The 24494-nt window shown below is 33.0% G+C and overlaps 2 protein-coding genes across 4 annotated transcripts; both read left to right on the top strand.

Moving 5' to 3' along the window:
- Positions 1-11325: 11325 nt before the first annotated feature.
- Positions 11326-18145, top strand: LOC107945636 (SPX domain-containing membrane protein At4g22990). 3 transcript variants are annotated; one of them, XM_016879714.2, is made up of 11 exons: positions 11326-11514; positions 14247-14324; positions 14396-14516; positions 15228-15542; positions 15624-15728; positions 15821-16275; positions 16356-16657; positions 16749-16933; positions 17003-17193; positions 17630-17763; positions 17834-18145. In XM_016879714.2, the coding sequence occupies exons 2-11, from the start codon at positions 14272-14274 to the stop codon at positions 18070-18072; spliced, it is 2100 nt and encodes a 699-aa protein (XP_016735203.1). In that variant the 5' UTR covers positions 11326-11514; positions 14247-14271; the 3' UTR covers positions 18073-18145. The 3 variants fall into 3 exon arrangements, with proteins under 3 accessions (XP_016735203.1, XP_016735202.1, XP_016735204.1); XM_016879713.2 differs by lacking the exon at positions 11326-11514 and adding an exon at positions 13870-14119; XM_016879715.2 differs by lacking the exon at positions 11326-11514 and adding an exon at positions 13878-14125.
- A 1908-nt stretch (positions 18146-20053) lies between these two features.
- LOC107945635 (ATPase GET3A) lies at positions 20054-23687 on the top strand. The gene is made up of 7 exons (XM_016879712.2): positions 20054-20440; positions 20526-20650; positions 21639-21789; positions 21984-22094; positions 22847-22985; positions 23088-23203; positions 23322-23687. Exons 1-7 carry the CDS (start codon positions 20177-20179, stop codon positions 23478-23480), a joined length of 1065 nt encoding a protein of 354 aa, XP_016735201.2. The 5' UTR covers positions 20054-20176; the 3' UTR covers positions 23481-23687.
- The last annotated feature ends 807 nt before the right edge of the window (positions 23688-24494 follow it).

Below are 24494 nucleotides of genomic sequence, written 5' to 3'. Positions count from 1 at the left end.
AATTTCGCGACAGGTTCAGGTTCCAATCTGAGGGGCAATCTAACTAATTCTGCTGTCCTTGATGATCTAGCGGGAACAAAATAGGCAAGGGTAGAGTTCTCAAAACAATTCAAAGATCATTACAAACGGAAAGGGCAAGAATGGAACTCTCAAAACAATACTTCAAAGGTCTCGAGGAAGAGGAACAATGAGGTGAGCAATGCGGGTAGGCATAATGAGGGTTATTCAAAGCCGATTACCGCAGGTCAGCAAAGGTCGGTTGTTACTGGCCATCAGATATCCCCAAGACATGAATCTGGCACTAAGTAAAGCATTAAGAAGTCTCAATTTACACGAATCCCAATGTCGTACCAGGAGCTGTATCAGAGTTTATTTGACGCACATGTTGTCTCCCCTTTCTACTTGAAGCCTTTACAACCTCCGTACCCCAAATGGTATGACATAAATGCGCAATGTGACTATCATGCGGGAATTACAGGACATTCTATAGAAAACTGCACTGCCTTTAAAAAGCTGGTCGAAAGGTTTATCAATATGGGCATCGTCAAATTTGAGGATTCACTCAGTACAGAAAACCCGCTACTCAATCATACGAATAATGAAAGGAATGCGATGAATGAAGAGATGTTGGGAAACGTTCACATCAGTGCCGAATACGAAGAAGCAACCGGAGAAGAGATCTTATTAGATGTTCGCCCTTATAAACTTGGGAGTGTTCTAAAGGAACCCCTGTAATATTTAGAGCTTACTCAGAGTAATATTTAAAACACACTTGTTGCTTTTAGCCTAGAGGCAACAAGAAGTCTTTTGTGAAATAGACTCATGTCTGAACGTCATTATTTTAATGGAATGCATCTTTGCGATCTTTTAAACCAATATTCTTTCATTTCTTGAATGATTATTCTTTTATTCTTTCATCCAAATCATTTTTTCATTCATAATCATACTGTGCAGATAATTATTCTTAAATTCATACATTCTTTGTATATTCTTTTGTACCTACAGTAGGTCACTAGATATCAACGACATGAATGACACTGCTACAGACTTAGAATCTCCTTTTGAGCGAGACATGTGTTTAGAGGGATCTCACGCCTTTGAGGATAACATAGATTGTAGCCTATCTCTAGACTTGTTGAGGATAGTAGAATAAGAGGATAAACAGATCCTACCTCTCAAGGAATCATTAGAAATTGTGTGCTTGGTGAATACTAAAATTGACCTAACCACAAGAGACGAAGCAAAACCTTGTTGAGTTACCTCTAGAGTTCAAAGATGTCTTCGTATGATCATACCAGGGTATGCCTCGATTCTTATAATAAAACCTGCGCAACAGCACGATGTCAGAAATTTACAATGCGAACGATGCAATTCTTTGCCGGGGCAATGCCTCTCTCGTTGAGTCAGCATAGCTTTGCCCATTTGAAGTCGAGTTTCCATCCTTTCAAGATGTTGTTGGATTTTATCCTGATTAAAGAGGAAGATCCAAAGTTCTCTGTCGTAGTTGCGTCCCAAAAGGGCTTTATGAAAGAAATCTGGTACCAAAGAAAGTTTTTCACATACAAGATGAAAGTGGAAGATCTTATGTGGAAGACTTTAGAATAACATTGATTCTGGTGACTTGCCTGATCTCATGAGTTCAAATTCAAAAAAAAATCAATCAAAGTCAAAACAAATAAAAAAAAGAGAAAAAGAAAAAGGAGAGGTCAAGGCGAAAACCCACAAAGGGCGCTTTGGCCAAAGGTGGATCTGAGTTGAAAACCCGAAAAGGGCGACTCAAATTTCTGGTAAAATGGAGCATGAACATCACCATTATCGAAGACTTTTAATGGGCATTGCTTCATTTTTTGAGAGGCTACTGCATGCGTCAACGTCATCATATACCGATATAGAGTTCCAGAGAGGATGGTATTGGAAAATACATTGAGCTGGAATGACAGCACGATAGCTGAGGTCTGTGATCAATTCAAAATCAGACATCACAGTTCATCACTGTAATGAATTGCAAACAATGACTGAGACTTACGATGGTTGGCATGTGAGGTTACCATCTGCCTTCTTCGTTTTTCGAACGGTTATCGGGACTTTGACTGGAGCAACACTGTTTTCTCTGGTTTACAAGACGGAAGTAATTCTACCTATTGAAGTAGAAATCCTTGTCCTCTGGTTTCAGTTGAGCAAAATGAATCCAATCTGATCAGAAGGAAAATGATTAAAAGCTATTTAGCAGAGTCAGAGGTACCAAAGGCAAATGATACGAGCCCATGACAAACAGGCTCGTCTCAAAGAATTTCACGAGAGGGCTGGATGTTGAAAAAGATTCTTCCTCAACGAAAGGATTCTAAAGGGAAATGAATGCCAAACCGGGAATGTTCCTATGTTGTAAAGAATACCATTTTTAAAGGAGCACTGATCCTGAGCGAGATTGCTAATCCTATAAACTCGGATCTAGTCAAGAAACACTTTGTTTAAAGAAGAAGAAATGACCAAGGTGAAAACCTGCAAAGGGCACTTTGAGTCAAAAAAAATGAAAAAAATGAAAACGAAAAAAACAGAGGTCAAGGCGAAAACCCGCAAAGGCGCTTTGACCAAAGGTGGATTTGAGTTGAAAACCCGAAAAGGGCGGCTCAAATATTGATCAGAATGGGGCATGAGGTGATCACAGCAATTAAAATTTTGATCAGATTGGGGCATGTGGTGATCTTGTTATACCTGAATCAACAAGAAAGGATAGGCGACATCTTAGGGCATCGACAGAGCGCTGTAGATCTCTTAAGCACATGTTCAACTCAAGATGGTCTTCAGAAAGTTCGTACAGAGAAGTTTAAGCTACGATATCTGGGGCATCTAGTCCTCATACTATTCATATTGAATTTGTTATTCTTGGAATATTTCTTTCTTTTTCAAGATACACGTTCCAATCAATTCCTCTTTTTCTTCTTGCTATCCTTGATAATTTATTCATTTTGAGCTATGCTCTCAAATCAATTCTATTTTATCTATCATTATGATCTTTTGCAAACATGTTGCATTAGAATAATGATTAATGGACTAATAAAACTTTCACAAAGGAAGTTTTGCATATTACTCCAGAAGTTTCTAGATAAAACAGGAACCTGAAACAAGACTATTGTTTAGAACGCACCAAGTTTAAAGGATGAAATATCTAAGAAGGAAGAGTCTAAGTTAAAGACTATCCTTTCGGATTTTGTTGTCCAAACGTTAACAAGATGCCGTGTTGGTGACAAAGCTTCAATGAACAAACAAGCAATGATCACCAAGTGATAAGAAAAGGTTTTCTCAAAGAAGAAAATTTTGCAATTGTGCATGAGCATTTGGTATGACACCTTGGGAATGAGGTAAAGGACCAAAGAGCTTCACATTTTGTATCCTTGAATTGCGATAAAAGAAGATTGAAAAAAGCCGTATCTTTCTACCCTTGGGTTACAGTGGGAGATTGATGGTGCAAATTTTATGTCCCAGTGGGTTGAACTTTGACGTCCACAGTGGGGGACAACTTGGCTAAGTGTTCATTTAGAAAAGTTAGTTAAGCAAGAAGGTGCTGTAACACATCAGTCATAAAACCTTGATGAACTTCAAGTAACGGTAACCTAAGCGAGATCATTCACGAAAAATAAAATTCTGCATTCATGCAAACACCATTCACACATGTCTAGTTAGGAGCATTTGTTTCATTTTGATAATGTCATCCTAATCATTAGGCATAATTAGGTTCATTATACAAGTCTTATTTCCCTGAGATTACGGTGGAACAGACCGAAGAATTGCAGATCTTATCTCCCTGATATTACAACGGAGCAGATTGAATATAGTAATCCTATCTCCCTGAGATTACAGTGGAGCGGATTAAAGGATCTTATCTCTCTGAAGTTAAAGTAGAGCAGATCGCACCAGGTCTTATTTCCCTGAGATTACAGTGGAACAGACCGAAGAATTTCAGATCTTATCTCCCTGAGATTACAGCGGAGCAGATTGAAGCTAGTAATCCTATCTCCCTAATATTACAGTGGAGCAGATTAAAATAAAGGATCTTATCTCTCTGAAGTTACAGTAGAGTAGATCGCACCAGGTCTTATTTCCCTGAGATTACAGTGGAACAGATCGAAAAATTTCAGATCTTATCTCCCTGAGATTATAGCGGAGCAAATTGAAGCTAGTAATCCTATCTCCCTGAGATTACAGTGGAGCGGATTAAAGGATCTTATCTCTCTGAAGTTAAAGTAGAGCAGATCGCACCAGGTCTTATTTCCCTGAGATTACAGTGGAACAGACCGAAGAATTTCAGATCTTATCTCCCTGAGATTACAGCGGAGCAGATTGAAGCTAGTAATCCTATCTCCCTGATATTACAGTGGAGCAGATTAAAATAAAGGATCTTATCTCTCTGAAGTTACAGTAGAGTAGATCGCACCAGGTCTTATTTCCCTGAGATTACAGTGGAACAGATCGAAAAATTTCAGATCTTATCTCCCTGAGATTATAGCGGAGCAAATTGAAGCTAGTAATCCTATCTCCCTGAGATTACAGTGGAGCAGATTAAAATAAAGGATCTTATCTCTCTGAAGTTACAGTAGAGTAGATTGTATCAGGTCTTATCTCCCTGAGATTACAGTGGAGTAGATCGAAGCTAGTAATCCTATCTCTCTGAGATTACAGTGGAGCGGATTAAAATAAAGGATCTTATCTCTCTGAAGTTACAGCAGAGTAGATCGCATCAGGTCTTATCTCCCTGAGATTACAGTGGAACAGACCGAGGAATTTTAGATTTTATCTCCCTAACGTTGTAGTGGAGCAAAATAAAACCACAAACCTCATCCCCTGAAGTTGCTGCGAAGAAGATTAAAGCTACAAGTCAGATCTTTCTAAAGTACAATGGAGTAGATTGAAGTAACAAACCGCAGTGGATTGAAACAAAGCTACTTGAAGAGAAGCGTCAAGACTTGGTGAGACCGGGCAAATTTGGTCTTTCTTAGTCTTTGCTTCATTCCCGTTACACGACAACGAAGCAAAGAGGGGCAGCTGTACAGCCTAAATTTAGCCCGGGCCTCACAAAATCAAACCAGGCCCAACAAAACCTTAACCCAAACAAACCCCAAAGCCCATTACAAAACAACCCAAATACCAACCCACCTAGACCTAACCCAGTAACCTTCAACCCAATATTCTGCCTAACCAAACCCAATACAACACCTAACCCAAACCCGAAGCCCATTAGCCTAGGCCCAATTTCTCTAAAAAATATCTGCCTAGGGTTTTCAGTCTGAAACCCTAGGCGCCGCCTCTAGCGCCGTATGCTTTGACCCTTGGTCTTCTGGTGCCGCACCCTACCCCTAGCCATTGCCACCGCCGCACGTCAGTCACCGTCACCGCTCCCATGCCACTTGCGCCGTCACCTGCAAAGAAGGAACAAAGAAAAAACAAGCACAAGCAGTAGCAGAAATCGGCTATAAAAGCCATCAAAAAATTTGGTTAGCAATTTGATGTATCAAAAAAGAGATTAGCAAAGAAATAAAAATTAAGTTTCAAAGGGGATTTCTAGTGTCTTTGTATTCGGTTTTCTCTTGATAGTTTAATCCTTTTCCTATTTTATTTTATCATTTTTTTGTTTATCTATTTGCGTATATACAATATAATAAATAAAAAAGGAGAAGTGCTCACCGGGACGGGGTTTGCCGCGCCATTTGGCGCTTCGTCGGCCGTCGGAGCAGTGGCGGTGCGGCGAGCCGAGCGGCGGCGCATCAGGAACCCCACATGGCCGGACTTCTTTGAGAGAAAAGGGGTTTCCCTTTTAGTTTTTTTTTAAAAAATGGCTGAACTGTTTTTGTGAAGCAAAAAAATGGGATTAAATACCCTGTAAAATGGCGTCGTTTTGAATTTAGGGTTCAGAGACCAAAACGGCGTCGTTTTGGTCTCTGACCCGCGCGGTGACTCGACCCAGGGGGAGGATCCGCGCGTTTTCTTCAGTTGGAATATTTGCGCAAATAGTCCCTTTGATTTTGTAGCGCTTTCATGGAAGTTTTTCGCATATTTTCAATTTGGCCATAAAGTTTTATTTTTGATTCATTTTAGTCCTCATCTAAGCGCAGCGTTTTGGTTCTTTGGGGTATTTACCATTTTGGTTCCCCTTCTTTCAGTGCGCTACGCGATTTAGTCCCTTTTGCCTTTTCTTATTTCGATTTAGCCCAATACTTTTCGTTTTTATTTCGATTCAGTCCATATTTTAGCAATTTTTTATTATTATTTAGTTATTATTATTATTATCATTATTATCTTTACTATTATTATTATATTTATTAATACTATTGTTAGTATTATGTTTTCTTATATTCACTTATGAAATTTTTAAATATTTTTGTTTTAATATATTATTATTATACAATTGTTTTTATATACATATACGTATATATATATTAACTTATTTAATATACCTACTCAATTTTATATGCATATATATATGTTTTTATATATATTAAAATACGTATGTTGTTTATATATATTATGTCATTTCATTTTATTTTATTTTCCACATATGTATATATCTTTTCATCTATATGCATATATTCTTATATTTTGCAATATTTATGTATACCTTTCTTATAATATATATGTACATATTTTAACCTTTGTAAATACACATACATATACACATATACATTTTTTTCATATTTTTATAAATTTATGTACATACACATGTTTTTATAACGTACATACCTAAATTTTATATTTTTATATTTTATAATCCTTATATGTATATCTTTTATTTATTTTCTTCATTTATTTATTTATTTATTTACATGTCCGTTATTATTATTTGTTATGCTTTAGAATTTTTATTTGTTTATTTCTTGTTATGGTGCATACGTGATTGATTTTATTTATATATATGTGATTTCGTTTATTTATCTTTTGTTTTTGATTGTATTAGTTTACTTGCATCATTATCATTGTTATTCCATTACACCCATTTTTATTTAGATTTCAAAAAGAAATTTTAAAAATATAAGTAATACTCGGTATTTGAGATCTTCGAAAGAACCGAGCCCTAACGTATTGGGTTCCGATTTTCTTCGTTGGACCTAAATAATCGAGATTACTCTTTTAAAAATGATAAAAAGCTCGTTATCGAGAATTCAATATGTTGTGTCCTAATGCATTGGATGTGACACGTTATTTTCTCGAAACGAGGATTTTTCGAAATAAATGCAATATTCAATGTTTAATATTTTGAGAAATTGTGCCCTAACGTATTGGGTTGCGATTTCTTCATTTGATTTAAACAATTGAATATTCTTTCAAACTTTATTACACGAGTCTTTTCAAACTCAAGTTTTAAACGATATTGGGAATTAAAAAAGATCGCGTCCTAACTTACTGGTCGTGATCCCTTTTTTTAAATCCGAGATAGCTAAATACTTTTTAAACAAGCAAATTTTCAGTATTCATTCATGTTTCGAGAATTCGAGACATTGTATCCTAACTTACTGGATATGTTTTTCTTTCTCGATTAACGTGAAATATACTTCTTTTTCTAAATTTTTATTTAATACAAGGATCGTATTTTTAATTTTTCCAAGTTCTCGATTCTCGACATCAAGACATTAAATAATCAACTAGGTACCAATTTTGGGCGTATCGAGGGTGCTAATCCTTCCTCGTGTGTAACCGACTCCCGAACCCGTTTTTCTGAATTTCGTGGACCAAACTTGTTGTTTTAATAAAATCAAACCGTTTATTAAAAACAACCAATTTTTGAGGTGACCCAATCACACCTCATAAAAAGGATTGGTGGCGACTCCCGTTTCATTTTTCAAAACCCAAGTCGACCCCGTTTTTCATTCAAAAAAATGGTGTCAACAATTAGTATTATCTTTCAGCGGATGCTGAATTATTCATATCAGTGATAAGTAGGCTCGTATTAACCCCACTTATTGAAAAAAATGGACGAGATCATATGGACGTGGGGAGTTGATATTGGTTCCTTATAAATTTAAAGCCCGAATTATAGAAGGCATCAAAGTGGTTTTTTGTTATATGACTAAATTATTTTTAGTTTATGTTTTTGATTATTTAATTTTAAAAAGTCATAAAATGGACTTTAGATATTTAAAAATATTTATTGAAGTCACTAGTTTGTTAAAAAAAATTAAAATGGTCTGGTTATCGAGCTTTAAGCGATAATTCAATGATTGGTATGGTGGATTAATACCCATTGATGAGTAGAAGAACATACTTAGTATCCAAGTTGATCTGACAGTCAGTATCGGAGATTGGAAAAAAAATTATTTAGATTTAGTTTACAAATTTATGACGTTCAAAGATGTTTGATAAAAAATTTAATTGGTAGAAAAGAAACAGAAAGAGAGAAAATTGCACCAAAATAAAAAAAGAGGGACCCATATTCCATTGAAGATGGATAAGGTTCGATTGGAATATTCAGTAGTTATAATGGATCATATAAATATAATAATTAAGATGAAGACATGGCCACTGATCTTGTCCTTTGCAAATTAAGTAACTATATATTATTTTATATTCAAAGATATAATGAAAGATTTCATTTACTTCCAAATTTAAATCCAAACACCATCCTCTTATTCCCTATCATATATATTAGGTGAAAATATTTGGTAAGTCCCTCTATTATAAGGATTTTATCAAATTAGTTGTTCTGAATTTAAATGGATTAATTCAATCCTTATACTATTTCCATTTTCTAGGGTGACTAATGGTTAACCCATGCCCCTTTGGTGAGGTCATATGTAATCACAACGGCAGATGGATAAGTGGATTTGCGAGGAATGTTGGAAATATCGGTACTTACGAGGCATAGCTATGGGGTGGCTTTGATGGGCTTGGGGCTCAGCAAGAGTTTCTTGTTTACCATCTAGGTCTGTTTGATTGCCAGTAAAATGTTTTTTGTAAAATGATTTCTGGAAAATGTTTTACTTTTTTGTAAAATGATTTACTGGAAAATATTTTCTGGTGTTTGATTGAATCTGTGTAAAATATTTTCTACTGCTTGGCAGATTCCCTGAAAATATTTTCTGAAAAAGTTATTTTTACATATATTAATATATATTAATAAATTTTTATATTTTAAATTATTTTTACATATATTGCAATGATTTATTTATAATAATACTCAATTATTAAGCTACAATATTAATCGTTATAAATTGAAAAAAAAACTAATATCAAATAAATTATTTGTAATTGTGTTAAAAAAACAAGTATTGAATAATTAAAAAAAATAAGTTACTGGGATATCGATAAACAGAAGCAGTTTTCTACCGGAAATGAAGGAAGGAATGAAGGAGGCGATAGAGAGGAGAGCACGAAAAATGTCTTACGGAAATTGAAAGGGTAAGACATTTTCCCTAAAATGTAATCTATTTTCCCTTGTTTTGGAGTTCATTTTCCAAATGGAAAATGTTTTCTGCCAATCAAACGCTGGAAAAGTTGGAAATGATTTTCCGGAAAATCAATTCCGTCAATCAAACAGACCCCTAATATCTTTAAAATTTTTAACTAGTTAATGTTAGCTTCATCCAAATTTAGCCTTATTTAATTCTTTTTTAATAGTATAAGGATTAAAGTGATAAATTTCCTATCATAGAGAGACCTAGCAATTATTTTGACCTATATATATTATTTAGAGTTCATATAAAGCATACATAAAACTAGAAAAGCGAAAGACCTAAAAATTCTCACATCATTTGCTGTTAAAATGCATGTTTGTGGCCGTCCTTGTCAACTTATAAGTGGGAACATACAGTACATCTTTGGGCTAATTCCACTAGACGTCCCCAAACAATGGCTGTATTTTAAATAGGTTCTTAATTGTTGAAACACTCTAATTGAATTATCAAAGTATCAGTATTATTTTAATTAAGTCCTTTTGTGAACTTAGCCATTAATTTCGGTGTTAATGTCAACTTAGGTTTGACCTAATGGAACATATTTAAAACTCATGGATTTTTCCTATTACCTAGATGACTTAGATTTGACTTGTTAAAAGAACAAGCAATTCCATTACAAGTTAGGAGTATTATTTCTTCTTCTTCTTCTTCTTCTTCTTTTTTAACACATCAAATCTAAATTACCTATGTAATAGGTAATCATGGGTTAATGTGCTTTAAATATTTTCCATGTCAGATTTGAGTTTCTATTTAACACTCAAAGTGATGGCTAAGCTGATATAACTAAGATACTTTGATATTCAATTAGAACGTTTTGAAATTTATTGATCAATTTAAAATCTAGATCATAATTTAGGGGACATTTAGTGAAATTAACCCTATATATTATTTATTTTTTGTTTGATACATTGCCCCAATAACCCCTTAATAAAAAAATATATTGTCATTAATACCGACCATAAATAATAATAATGCATAAACTGGACAAATAATACAAACCATGAATAAAACTCTACAAGCAGTTGCACAAATGCCCATGTCTACAAAAGAAAAATGCCCAATAGATGAGAAAGATAAATTGACAATAACTGCCACTTTTGAAAGGATTCGAAAACAAATAAGAGAGGTGCCACCTTAATCAATTAATGATAATTTCATCCTAACACCACCGTCATCAAGCCAACTAAATGATAAATACCGGTCAACCAAAAAAGTATTGTCAATAACCCTAAACGACCCATTACATCAATGATGTACAAAAATTGAAGTCTCAGATAATCTATCTTTTTTCTCATCATCTTAGAGTTTAACTTTATGAACACATCACGGTATTTTATCATGATGAGACCCTCCCATAACTGTTCTCAATAAATTTGATAGCGTTCTTACCTCAATAAATCTCATGTATACACTAAAATATAATTAGAAAAAACTAAAATTAAAAATTAAAAATATTATATGCTTAAATAGATTTCGACCCACGTTGTCTAAATTTTCATAACAACAATATCAAACAAATTTAGGGCTTAGTACACACCCAATATAACTTTAGTACTGGTAGAGAGGCCTTTGCTTATGGTAGGTACAATAATATATATAAATATATATGAAGTTTATCCCATGGAATATACGGTTAATTACCCACCTTTCCTAGATTTAACTTTTAAACTTACAGACAAACAAAAACCCAATTCCACAGTAGCTGATGTTAAAGTAAAAAGATATTCTACAGATTTCATTTTAGTCCCCAACTTATCAATGCACTAAAAAAAGTTGATTGATGGTGACGTTTCAATATTTTAGGAGCCATGCAGTTAGCAAAAGACACGTGTTCTGTCTCGTGAGTGGTAATAATAACATATGAAGCTGTTGCAGTCACCTCCCTCTCCCCTACCACTGCAACTACATATTATATATATAAAAACATTTTTTTATATATATACGGAGATTGCTAGCAACTTTCTTCACAAATCACAACTCTATCAAAAACCCTTTCTTCTTCTTTGCCAACTTTCATCTTGTGTCATTTTGGTTCAGCTGCTACTGTAATTCTATCAACACTCCAAGAGATATTGTAAGTGAATTTGACCTACTTTTCAACCTACATATAAGCGTAGTAAAAGTACATGGAAGCTATTGTATTTCAGATTGTTTTTTATTTTTTACTCAAAAAATTAATAAATTAACCCTTACATGTTAGTTTAAAGAATAAACTAGTTCTTTTATTAAAAATTTCATTTATTTTTTACTGTTAAAAAATTAATTTTTATATGTCAGCATGAGGTATATATGGTAGGCTTCTGTCAGTTTTTAATAGTAAAAGTATATAAATTTTTTAATAAAAGGGACTAATTTATTTTTTGAACTAACGTACAGTGATTAATTTATTCATCTTTTAAATAAATAAGATAAAATATAATCTAATTCTTAATATAAAATCGTTGATCCTGAGATATATAATTGTAAAGTCTTGTTAAGTAGTTGTTGTTATTAAGGATGACAAATGGGACATGCATATTTGCAGATAATGACTATGTTATATATATATATATATATAGTAGCTTATTACTTGTTTACACAATAACCATAATAAATTAAAATTCACTTTTTTTAAAAATAATTAAAATGAAACTTGACCCATTAATATTTAAATTTTATTATGTGCAGTCTCAACTTTTCTTTTATCATTTTATTAGCATATTCTATTTTGAATGATCTTTAAATATTAAAAAATTAATTATTATCTTGTTTTATTATGTATATTTTAGCATATAAAACATTATATTAGAATTATTAAGATTTTATTTTTGGATTTTAATAGATTTTATACTATGTTAACCTTGTTTATTACAAATGGAATTTCTAGTTATGTAAGAGTTATGGACTGGATTTGAGTAGCTGTCCAAGCCCAATTTAAATAAGGCCTAGTTTGAGCCTACTTTTTCTTAGCCCATTAATGTATATTATATATATATATATATTAAATTTCAACTTTAATAATATTTAAAAGATTAATTTCACTAAATAACTTGTCGATTGAGTCTTAGCTCGATTAGTATGGATATTTTGTCAATGTATGAGGGCATGAGTTTGAGTGTGTTGAAGCGCATTATCCTCTTATTTATAAGTTGGAGAAGGGTTATAGGTAATTCTAGACATTCTGTAAAAAAAAAAAAACAGATATAATTAGAACCTATAATAAGAACTAAAAAAATTGTCTTAAAAGAGCTTTTTTGGGGTGAAAGTGTAATTTTATTATTATACTAACTTATAATTTTATAAATTTCGAAGAGGTTAAAGGGTAAATCTACTATTTTTAAGGGCGACAATGCGTATGACATGGAAAATATTTAAGATACACAAATCAAACTTTAAATACATATACACCTATTGCATTGATAACTTAATTTTATTGTCCTCTTAAATCTCAATGGAACTATTTCTTATTTTAGTTCTCATGTAATGAATACTAAATTATGAAATAATAAGTGAAAACAATTATGCAGTAAATTTATAGAAATTGATCTAAAAAATAAAATTTTGATGAAATGATAAAGTCGAATGATTCTTGTTATATGAATATATTTCTAAAATTATCAAAATATAAAATGACAAAAACATCTTAAAATAATATTTATTTCTTTCAGTTTTTAATACTTCTCACTCAGAGATGGATCCAATGGGAAAATATCATTAGTAGTCCATCTCAAGTATTAATTTTTCAGTTTAAGTCCTTTTATTATTCAAATAATTTTTTTTATCATTTTGGTCTCTTTTAAAAATTAATTATATAATCTAAGCCCTTTTAGAATTAATTTTTTATTTTGGCCATTTCAAAATTTTAGAATTAAAAATATATTAAAAAATTAATTCAACTGGTTTGTACTGATTCTCGATCTAATTGGTTCAAAGTTATTTTTTGGACCGATATCCCCAACCAATTCTCAGTTCAATCGGTCTAATCGATTGATTCGATCAACTGCAAACATCATCAGGTTACACAAACTCGAATATGGTAAAAGTACCGTGAAAGTCTCTACACTATGAGTTAAATTGTATTTCCCTCTTTAATTTAAAAATAGACAAATTAATTATTATATGTTAGATCAAAGACCAAATCGATATTTTCTATTAAAAGTTTGATCCATTTTTACTATACAATTAACATGACTAACAACATAATCAGGTATCTCATTTTAACATAAAAATTAGTTCTTAATATTAAAAATAGATAAAAAAATTTCATTTTTAATATATGGTATAGATACCAAGTGTTGTAAATTTGCGGTGCATTAATTTATACACGTGTAAAACAATTTTGCATGTCACGTGTTTTATTTTCCATTACATCGTAAATCGATTTTTTGCCACCCCAAAAATACCATTTTTTTTATTATAAATTTCGCGCAATTTTCACAATCACTACTTTCTTCTAGATTTTGTTCAATCGGCCATTCTTTTTGATTTTCTTCCAAATTCCCCCCTCTTTTCTTGCCCTTTTTTCTTTCGGTTCACAATAAAATATTCTGATTCCCTTTAATATCAATTTTTTTATTTTCCTAGTACTTGAAAATTCTTTGCTCAAGTATTTCTCCTGTCTTCTACGCTTATATCGAACGCAAATGAACAGAAAAGATTGTTTCTTTTTCACTTTATGTTTCTGGGATTTTCTTCATTTGGTTTGTGTATTTTTCTACAGTTTTAAAGATTCCAAATTTGTTGATATATAAACTTTTTCTTTTTAAAGTTAAAGTTCAAATATTTCCTTCATTTATTGTGTTTTCTGCTTGTTTTTTTTCTTTATAGGAATGAACTGAATTTTGATTGAAAGATGGTGGCTTTTGGGAAGAAGTTGAAAGAGTCACAAATTCAAGAATGGCAAGGGTATGTATATACATATATATGTATATATATAGTTCTTGAAGTATATGCTTAAAATGTGTTTATTTTTGCAGGTATTACATAAACTACAAATTATTGAAGAAGAAAGTTAATAGGTATGCTCAGCAACTTGAGATTGGAGCACAAGATCACCATTATGTTCTTAAGGATTTCTCAAGAATGTTAGATAGTCAAGTAAGCTTTTTTAAACAAATTGGATTGAAAATTTTCATTGGGTTAAATCACTTTTTGGGCTGAATTTGATAACTAATATCACATTAGGGACCTGAACTATTTTTTTTCTCAAATTAGTCTTTAAACTGGAACCTTTTTCTTGGTAATTGTTCCATATTGGGACTTGAATTTTCAAAAATCCTAAAATTTAGCTCTAATGTGAGAATAATTATCAAGTTCAAGTAGGAATCATTCTCAAGTCTAGAGACTAACAAAAAAATCCTGATATTTTCTTGAAAATCTTAAAATTCCCTAAACTTCAGCAAATGTGGGAATCATTATCAAATTCAGGTCCCAATATGTGAATGATTCCGAAGTTTAGGGACTAACTTAAATCCTTGATATTTTTTTGAAAACCTTAAAGTTAAAGTCTAATGGAGAAATAATGGCCAAGTTTAAGTCTCAATTGGGAACCATTCCTAAGTCAGGGACTAATATTGAGAAAAAAAAGTTTGAAGCCCCAATCCAAGAAAATTTTATTAGTTAAGGTCCTAATGTGGGAATAATCCTAAGTTTAGCGATTAACTTGGATTAAAAAAGCTCAACCCCAGTGTGGGGTTTGCTGTCTAAGTTCAGGTCCCAGGTCCCAAATAGCGATTTAACCCTTTTTCATTTTACAATAACAAGTAATTGCAAAAACAAGCCTTGTTTACTGTTTTTCTTTTCTTTTAGATTGAAAAGATTGTATTGTTTCTGCTGGAACAACAAGGACAACTAGCAAACAGATTATGTGATCTTAGGCAACAACATGATGTAATTTTACAGCTCTCTAATGGAGGTTCTAAAATTTGTGAGTTACAAGAAGCATATAGAGGTGTAGGACATGATCTTTTAAGGCTTCTCTTTTTTGTTGAGATGAATGCAATTGGATTGAGAAAGATTTTGAAGAAATTCGATAAACGGTTCGGCTATCGATTCACTAATTACTATGTCAAAACACGAGCTAATCATCCGTATTCCCAGCTCCGACAAGTTTTCCGGCATGTGGTAATAATATCCCCATTTTTCAAATCGATGTTCTCCTTGTTCCTATAGTCTTTTTCATGTGAATGAAAGCAATTGGTGCAGGGTATCGGGGCTGTCGTTGGAGCCATATCTCGTAATCTTGCAGACTTGCAAGATCATCAAGGGAACTACGTATCGATATATGATCAACCTGCTTTATCTCATCCGGTTTTTTTCTTGGATCTTTTCACTATTTATCCAATGTTTGTTTGTGGACATCAAATTCCCGAGTAAAAAACCAAAGGTTTTAAAACTTGCAGGACCCCATAGTTCATTCTATAAAAGCAGCGGTAAACAAATTATCGAATTCAACGAATTTTCTCGAGTTTTTGGGGAAACATGCGTTTATAATGCAAGATGATTTACGGAATTCATCTGAAGATGATGTTGTGGAACAGAGATATCATTTCATGTCGTTGCTATTGAATTTGGTTAACACATTTTTATACATGGTCAACACATATATTATTGTGCCAACGGCTGATGACTACTCCCTCAGCCTCGGAGCTGCAGCAACCGTTTGTGGTGTTGTGATTGGTTCAATGGCTGTTGCACAAGTGTTCTCTTCGGTTTATTTTAGTGCCTGGTCAAACCGATCATATTTGAGACCACTTGTATTTAGTAGCATCGTGCTTCTTATTGGGAACACCTTGTATGCTCTGGCTTATGATCTTAACTCGATAGTAGTTCTTCTTGTTGGTCGATTATTTTGTGGGTAAGTTTGTTCATTTAAACAATTTGTTTCAGTACTATTACTATATTTATGAACGAGTTCTTGCCAATGTATATTCACAGGTTAGGTTCTGCTCGAGCTGTAAATAGGCGTTATATCAGCGACTGTGTGCCACATAAACTCCGGATGCGGGCATCTGCGGGCTTCGTTAGTGCAAGTGCCCTCGGAATAGCATGCGGTCCGGCACTAGCTTGCTTATTTCAAACCGATTTTAAGATTTACAAGCTCACGTTTAATCAGGAAACTTTACCCGGTTGGATTATGGCTATTTCATGGCTCATCTACTTATTGTGGTTGTCGATTTCGTTTCGAGAACCTCCTCAAGAGATCAAGCAAGACATAATACCGCAAGAAGTTCGTGCTGGTTGGTCAACACGATCGAACACTTCTCATTTTAGTTCATTGTACGTATTTGTTCAATAGTTTATTCACGGAACAAACTTTGCCTGTTTCAGGGACGGTGGTGAACTATGCAGTAGAGAACGGTATCACGCAGCCACTGCTTTTAAACACGGAACCGAAACAAGGTGAAAATGGAGACCAAGAATACGATGATGGTGAGGAAGAATCTTGTGAGAAAACTCGTAAACCCGTCACTTCTATCCTATCAGCATATAGGTTACTCACACCATCAGTGAAGGTATAACAAAATTTTAGCTCACATGAAACATCTATCCTCTGAACTAACTCAGCGCTTATCATTCTACAGGTACAACTATTGGTTTATTTTATGCTTAAATACGCAATGGAGATATTACTCGCTGAAGCAAGTGTCATCACGGCATATTACTTCATATGGTCAACCAACAGTGTAGCCATCTTTCTTGCATGTCTCGGGTTAACCGTACTTCCCGTAAACATCATCGTCGGTACTTACATCAGCAACATGTTCGAAGAAAGGTATGGTGATTCCCGGTTTAAGGTCCAGCTAGGGGTATAAATGAGGGTATAAATGAGAAACTGGTGCTCGCAAGTTACTCAAGTTTGACTCGAAAAAAATTCGAACTTGATTGGGTAATTATTGAGCTAAGCTCGAGCTATCGGTCTAGCCGACTTCGAGCTTAGTAATACTTAACTCAAATGGCTCACGAGCCTTATCAAACTTTTCATATTTTTATATTATTAAATTATGTCTTAATTATTGAACCAAGCTTGAGTTCGAGTACAAAAATTGATAAACGAGCTTAAAATCAAATATTCGATTAAGCTCAAGTCGAGTACCAAGGTCCGAATTTCGAGTTGAGTTCGAGCTTGGTAGTATCTGGGCACGGCTTGGTTAAGGTCCAACTGTAATCCGATAAATTTACACATATTTTACTTTTAACTTAAATTCCAGGCAAGTTCTTCTAGCATCTGAAATCATGGTGTTGATCGGTATACTCCTAAGCTTCCATATCGGAATCCCATATTCCGTACCTCAATATGTCGGCTCAGCACTGATCACTTTTGTATCCGCCGAAGTGCTCGAAGGTACAATTTTTTGCTTCACCATACCTTATGTTTTCCCAGATGTAATTCTTGGGTTCTCTTTGATGATCAGGTGTGAACTTATCGCTCTTGTCTCGTGTCATGTCGTCGAGGCTTTCTCGTGGAACTTATAACGGAGGTCTTTTATCGACGGAAGCTGGTACGCTAGCTCGAGTTATTGCCGATGGAACAATAACATTGTCTGGTTACTTTGGTGTGGCTAAGCTGTTGAATGCTACATTAGTTCCTTCATTATTCATATGTATTTCCTCCATTATTGCTACTTGCTTTACTTATAATTCTCTTTACTAACACTTTTTAATGTAAAAATTTTGCTAATAATACTATAAATAAACCCTCTTTTTTTGGGGGTAACTGTGTTAAACTCGGTCCCGATCAAGAGTCCTGCATAAAGGTTTCATATCAGATGCAATAATAGCTATAGTTAATCCACTCTTCTTTGCCTCAAGCATTGCTTCTCTTGTTACGAACTAAACAGCCCCATGCAAAGATTGCAATTTTAGTTCCGGACACCCCAAATTTTTGCAGTCCCTTTCTTCCAAGCAATCCCTGATATGATGTGATAAGAAGCGAGACGTCTAATACTTCTACTCTGTTGTGGCCAAGGCTAGTTCACCGTTGCATTCTTCCATTTTTCCCCCCAGCAACCTATCTCCATCTTCCATTGTGTCATTCTGAATTAAGTTTTCATATCCGGATCTGACTGAATACTCACCATTGTTGTTCAAGACCCATACCCTCCTATCTGTTCCACCCATCACCTTCTCAGGTTATGCAATCTCCTCCCCATTAGTTATTAAGTTTGTCAGCTTCACACAGTTGTTTCGATCGTTTACTTCCAAGTCAGAGCCTTACTGAATGCATCCATTTACCATTACCATTCCATCACCTTTCCTTATTTGCCAATCAATCCCTTGTTTGCAAAGGTCTCTGCCATGAACAATACTTTTTCCAAACCCTTTAATCAATTGCTAAATATACAATATATATATGGGTAAATTACATTTCTAGTCATCTCACCAATTATGAAATGTTATAAAATGATCACTCAATTATTTAATTTAAAGACAACATGGTAGCTTTTAAAATTGGTATAATAACAATTTTAATCATTAATGTTTATACATTGTGTTGATTTAGTCTTGGTTTTAAAAGATAACTTTTAACATTTAAACATTGTATAATTTTTATTGGTTAATTTTAAAAGAATTAAAAAATAAAATTATTATATTATATTTTTTGATGTTTCTATTTTTGATATATTTTCGATCTAATTTAATTGATAAATTAGTTTTTTTTAGCTTTTTTAGGTGAAATTTTTTTTTGTTCAACCACGGTGTGTTAATGTTAAAGGTTAATTTTTTTAGAAACAGAATTAAATTAAAACAATGTATAGATGTTGAAGCCTAAAATTGTTATTATGTCAATTTTAAAATCGAAGGGTAATAAAAGGAAAAAACCAAAATCAAATAGTTAAGTGATTATGTTGTAACTTTTCATAATTAGGTAAACAAAAGAAAACGAGTATAATTTATCCATGTACATAAATAATAAAAAAATAAAATTTCTCAAGCTCTTCTAATGGTTGCTATTTTGAAACATTCAAAACAGTTTGTGGTAGTTACAATCGTGAAACTGACCAAACTATTTCCTTTTTAGTATTAGAATCTATATTTGGTTAAATTCTACTATTAGTCCTTCTATTATGTTTAAATTATAAATTTAGTTTTTATATTTTAATTTGGTTATTTTTAGTTTTTGTATTTTTTGAATTTTTAAGTTATAGTCATTATCAAATAATAATTATTTAATTCATTAAGCTTCATTATTTTAAAAATTTGACGCGACAAATATATTATTCATAGAAAGACTAATTAATAGATTTAATTACTGTTGTTTGTGGTAAGATTGAAAATTTGAAATTTGAAATGCACAAGGACTACGAATGATTAAAATTGAGAATATGGATGAAATTTACAACTTTATGTATAGTACAAGATTAACAGCAGAATTTAACCAACCAAATTTGATTGTTATTGTTTGAGTTAAGATTAAAATTTTAAAAAAATATAGAAACTAAAATTGAATAATTTTAAAAATATAAGAACTAAATTCATAATTTACACGTAATATGAAGACTACTAACATAATTTAACCTTTATTCTTAAGGTGACAAGAAAATCACCTTCAAGATTTAACTCAGTGAAAGCTGTATACATACATATATATGATATGAAACATTCCATGCATGTGTAGTATTGTTAAAAAAAATGGCCTTTTTCCCCCCAAAAAGCTCCGATTTTCTCGTTAAGATTTTCTGGGTACTTCCAATTCTTTATTGGGTAACACAAAAAAAAGAAGCCAATTTTCTTTTTTGGTTAAAAAAGAAAAAAGAATGGCAGAAAATCAAGAATCATCACCGGTACCCACAGTTCAAAACATACTAGACCAGAACAGCCTAAAATGGGTTTTTGTTGGTGGCAAAGGAGGTGTGGGTAAAACCACTTGTAGCGCCATTATTTCCATCCTTTTGGCTGGTGTACGTCCCTCTGTTTTGATTATTTCCACCGATCCTGCTCATAATCTTAGCGATGTTTTTCAACAGAGGTTCATTAAAACACCCACTTTGGTTAATGGCTTCACCAATTTATTTGCCATGGTAGTACCCCTCTTCCCCTTTTGTTTTGATTTTTTATTTGATTTTGTCTTCTGGGTTTCATTTGTTTATGATTTTATGTTTATAGGAAGTGGATCCTACATCTGAAGATGAAGATGTTGGCGGTGGTGAAGGAATGGATAGTTTATTTTCAGATTTGGCTAATGCTATTCCTGGTATTGATGAGGCTATGAGCTTTGCAGAGATGCTCAAGTAAGAATACGCACATACATATATATATATATATATATGGTTCTTGTTGGTAAAAGTTTGGGAGTTAGATTGTATTTTCCCTTTAGGTAGTTCCTGTATGTTAGATTAAATAGTAATTTAATGAAGATGAATGAAATTTTTACTTTTTGATCTAATGTGAATGGTCGATCCTAAAACCAAGTTTTTGGAGCTAGTAAAATTTTCAAATAATTTAAGAGTTCAATGAGTGTTTTTTTTTAAATTGGGGTCTAATTAAAATTGCTGTGAGATTATTGAGAGTTTTTAAAAATTTTAAGAGAGTTTAATTAAAAATTTCAAAAAATTTCAAGGGAAAAATGAAAATTTTCAAAAATTTTAGGGAACCTAATTAAAATTTTCTAAACTTTTCAAGGGAGAAATGAAAATTTTCCAAATTTTCCAAAATGCAACTCGACTCGACCTGAACCGTGGTGGTGCTCTTCTACAGCTTCTTCTACATAGGCTCCTCCACTTCTGGAATTGATAAAGGAAACCCAAACAAGATCGGAAGAACTGATCGCTTTCTACAATAAAAAAATAGTTATATACTAGCCATGTTTTCTTTCTGTGAGAATGCCGTAGGACTCCAGGAATTTTTGAAGCTGAACATGCTCAAAAGATGATGCCTAAAGCATTTCGCTTTGATCATTCGACTGTCCGCCGAGTGAAACGGTTCCTCGCTAAAGAAAACCAAAGTTCCACTCCAACCAAAGAAAGAGATAGATCACATCTTGGCCAAATGCCCTTTCTATGAAGAAAGGGTACCATACCAATATGGAAAAGGGTCTTCACGGGACTTTTACCCGTTTTGTTTGATATTTAATCAAGTCCATTACATGATCAAATTGAATACTTTTTAAGCTCAATTATGATGTTTAATTTCTTAGTGAACTTTGTTTTGGATGCTATTTGTGACTTCTTTTTTTCTACTTGTTTTGTTGTTTGAATGTATGATTCCCTTTTCTTATAGATTGGTTCAAACAATGGATTACTCTTGTATTGTGTTCGATACCGCCCCCACCGGACATACGCTTCGGCTTTTGCAGTTTCCGGCTACGTTAGAGAAGGGACTTGTTAAAGTTATGTCGTTGAAAAGCAAATTCGGTGGCTTGTTGAGTCAGGTATATAAATTTTTATGTTCTACGATGTCGATGAAAACCGTGTTCCTTTTAGAATTTATCTTGTTTCGGTTGATTGATTCTTTCAGTTTGTTCTTGAAAACCATATTCGTTCTTTTCATAGCTCGCATGTCAGCACACCATAGTTGGTTTTCTTAGTGTTTGTAGCTCACAAAAGTTGAAACTTGTCGTGGCAGGTAACCCGTCTTTTCGGGATTGATGATGAATTCGGGGAGGATGCACTTGTGGGGAGGCTTGAAGGCTTGAAAGAAGTGATTGAACAAGTTAATGAGCAGTTTGAAGACCCTGTAAGTTATACCATTCTTGAGGTCTTATGCAACTTACAAATACTTCTACATATGTATGAATGAATGCATGCATGTACGTACGTATGTACGTATGTATGTATGTAAATTAAGGTTTCATAGATCCCATACATTTAGCATAATGTTGTTGTCCCATACATTCTTGAGGTCTTATGCAACTTGCAAATATGTATGTTTGTAAATGAAGGTTTCATAGGTCCAATACATTTAGTATAATTCTGTTTTCCCATACATTCTTGAGGTCTTATGCAACTTACAAATACTTTTAGATATATGTATGTATGCATGCATGTATATACGTACGTACATATGTATATGTGTGAATGCATGCATGCATGCTTGCATGTATGGATGTCTGTGTGTGTATGTAAATGAAGGCTTCATAGGTCCAATACATTTAGTATAATGTTGTTTTCCCATACATTCTTGAGGTCTTATGCAACTTGCAAATACTTGTATGTACTATGTATGTATCTATGTATGCATGCATGCTTGCTTGCTTGCTTCTATATATCTGTGTAAATGAAGGTTTCATGGGTCCCATACATTTAGTATAATGCTATTTTCCCATACATTCTTGAGGTCTTATGCAACTTGCAAATATATTTATGTAACTGAATGTTTCATAGGTATAGTGCTATTTTCCCGTACATTCTTGAGGTCTTATTCAACTTACAAATACTTTTATATATATGCATGCATGTATGTATATAATGCTGCTTTCCTTTTGGCAGGACTTGACAACCTTTATATGTGTTTGCATACCAGAGTTCCTTTCTCTCTATGAAACAGAGAGATTAGTGCAGGAACTCACCAAATTCGAGATCGATACCCACAATGTTATCATCAACCAAGTAATTTTCGACAATGACGGTACGGTTTTACTCGTTTTGTTTACTATGTCCATCATTTCCCTTTCCCCTCACCCCATTCTTTAAACACAATCCTTACCGTCAATTGGCTTCTTGTTTTAAGAGGTCGAGTCCAAGCTATTAAAAGCACGAGTGCGGATGCAACAAAAGTATCTTGACCAGTTTTACATGTTATACGACGATTTTCACATCATTAAGCTGCCATTGCTGCCTGAAGAGGTGAGTTCATCGATACACGATCGTGTTACTTACTTCGTATGTATCCACCATCGTTAAATCCGAATAAATGTATCCATGCATCGTGTTATTAACCTTTCCATGGTGTTTATATATATAGGTTACTGGTGTTGAAGCACTGAAAACTTTTTCGCAACATTTTCTCACGCCTCATGAACCGGCTATCGCTCGAGGAACGAAAGAAGAACTCGAACGAAGAATATCCGCATTGAAGAAACATGTATCAGACACTGAAGATGAACTCGAGAAACTCCGATAATGAAACTGAAAGGGACCGGTTGCTGTATACGACGACATCCGATAGCACTTTTTTTTTTCCGGGTCACATCTTATATTATCATGTGGCATTTGAGCATTCTATTTTTGGTTGCTGGATAATGTTGAATTGCATTTTAGATTATTTTAGAGAAAATTCTTTACAATACTTTTGTTTTTTCACCATTGATATCAATAAGCTGTTGCCTTATTAATGTTATGAATTCTTTGTTTTTCCTAATTCTTTATTATGGTATTTGTGTTTTTTTTATTTAATGTGGTATGTGTATTTGGCACTATTTATGTATTTTGGTGGTAAAAGTACTATGAAAGCCTCTGGATTAGGAGTCGGATCTCAAAAAATTAACAAATTAGTCCTTATACGTTATATCGAATAACAAATTAGTTTTTTTTTTTTGTTAAAAATTTCATTTATTTGTACCATCAAAAATTGGTTGGTTTGGCCGACGGAATAACTAAACAGTGACATGCAACATGCCATGTGGTAATGTTGGCATTCAAGGACCAATTTTTAACTATAGAGATTATGAAATTTTTAATAAAATGATCAAATTGCTCTTTGATATAATGTATAGGATTGATTTTCCATTTTTTTAAGAATGGGCAAAATTTAATCTGACACTTAGTGTAGGGACCTCCATGGTATTTTTACCGCATTTTGGTACCTGAAGGTAACAATATTGCTATTTTTAATGTTTAATTAATATTTTAGGATTAATTTTATTAAAATTCATAATTAACTAATATTATTATTAATTAAATTCCATCAAATTAACTTTAAAATCTGAAAATAATCAAAGCTATCGTATTGTATTTAACAAAATAAATACAAAATTAAACAATCAAAATTAATATTAATTTTATTCTATTAACAAAATTCAAATCTAATAATGTTAGTAATTAACTTTTATCAAATCAATCCTAAAATCTAAATAAAATATAAAAAAAGTTGTCATTACTTTTGGATATTAAAATGTATAGCTTTTCCCAAATACAA

Source organism: Gossypium hirsutum, chromosome D12 (genome assembly GCF_007990345.1).
Source record: "Gossypium hirsutum isolate 1008001.06 chromosome D12, Gossypium_hirsutum_v2.1, whole genome shotgun sequence".
Lineage (NCBI taxonomy): Eukaryota > Viridiplantae > Streptophyta > Magnoliopsida > Malvales > Malvaceae > Gossypium > Gossypium hirsutum.
This window is presented reverse-complemented; position numbering and strand designations above follow the sequence as displayed.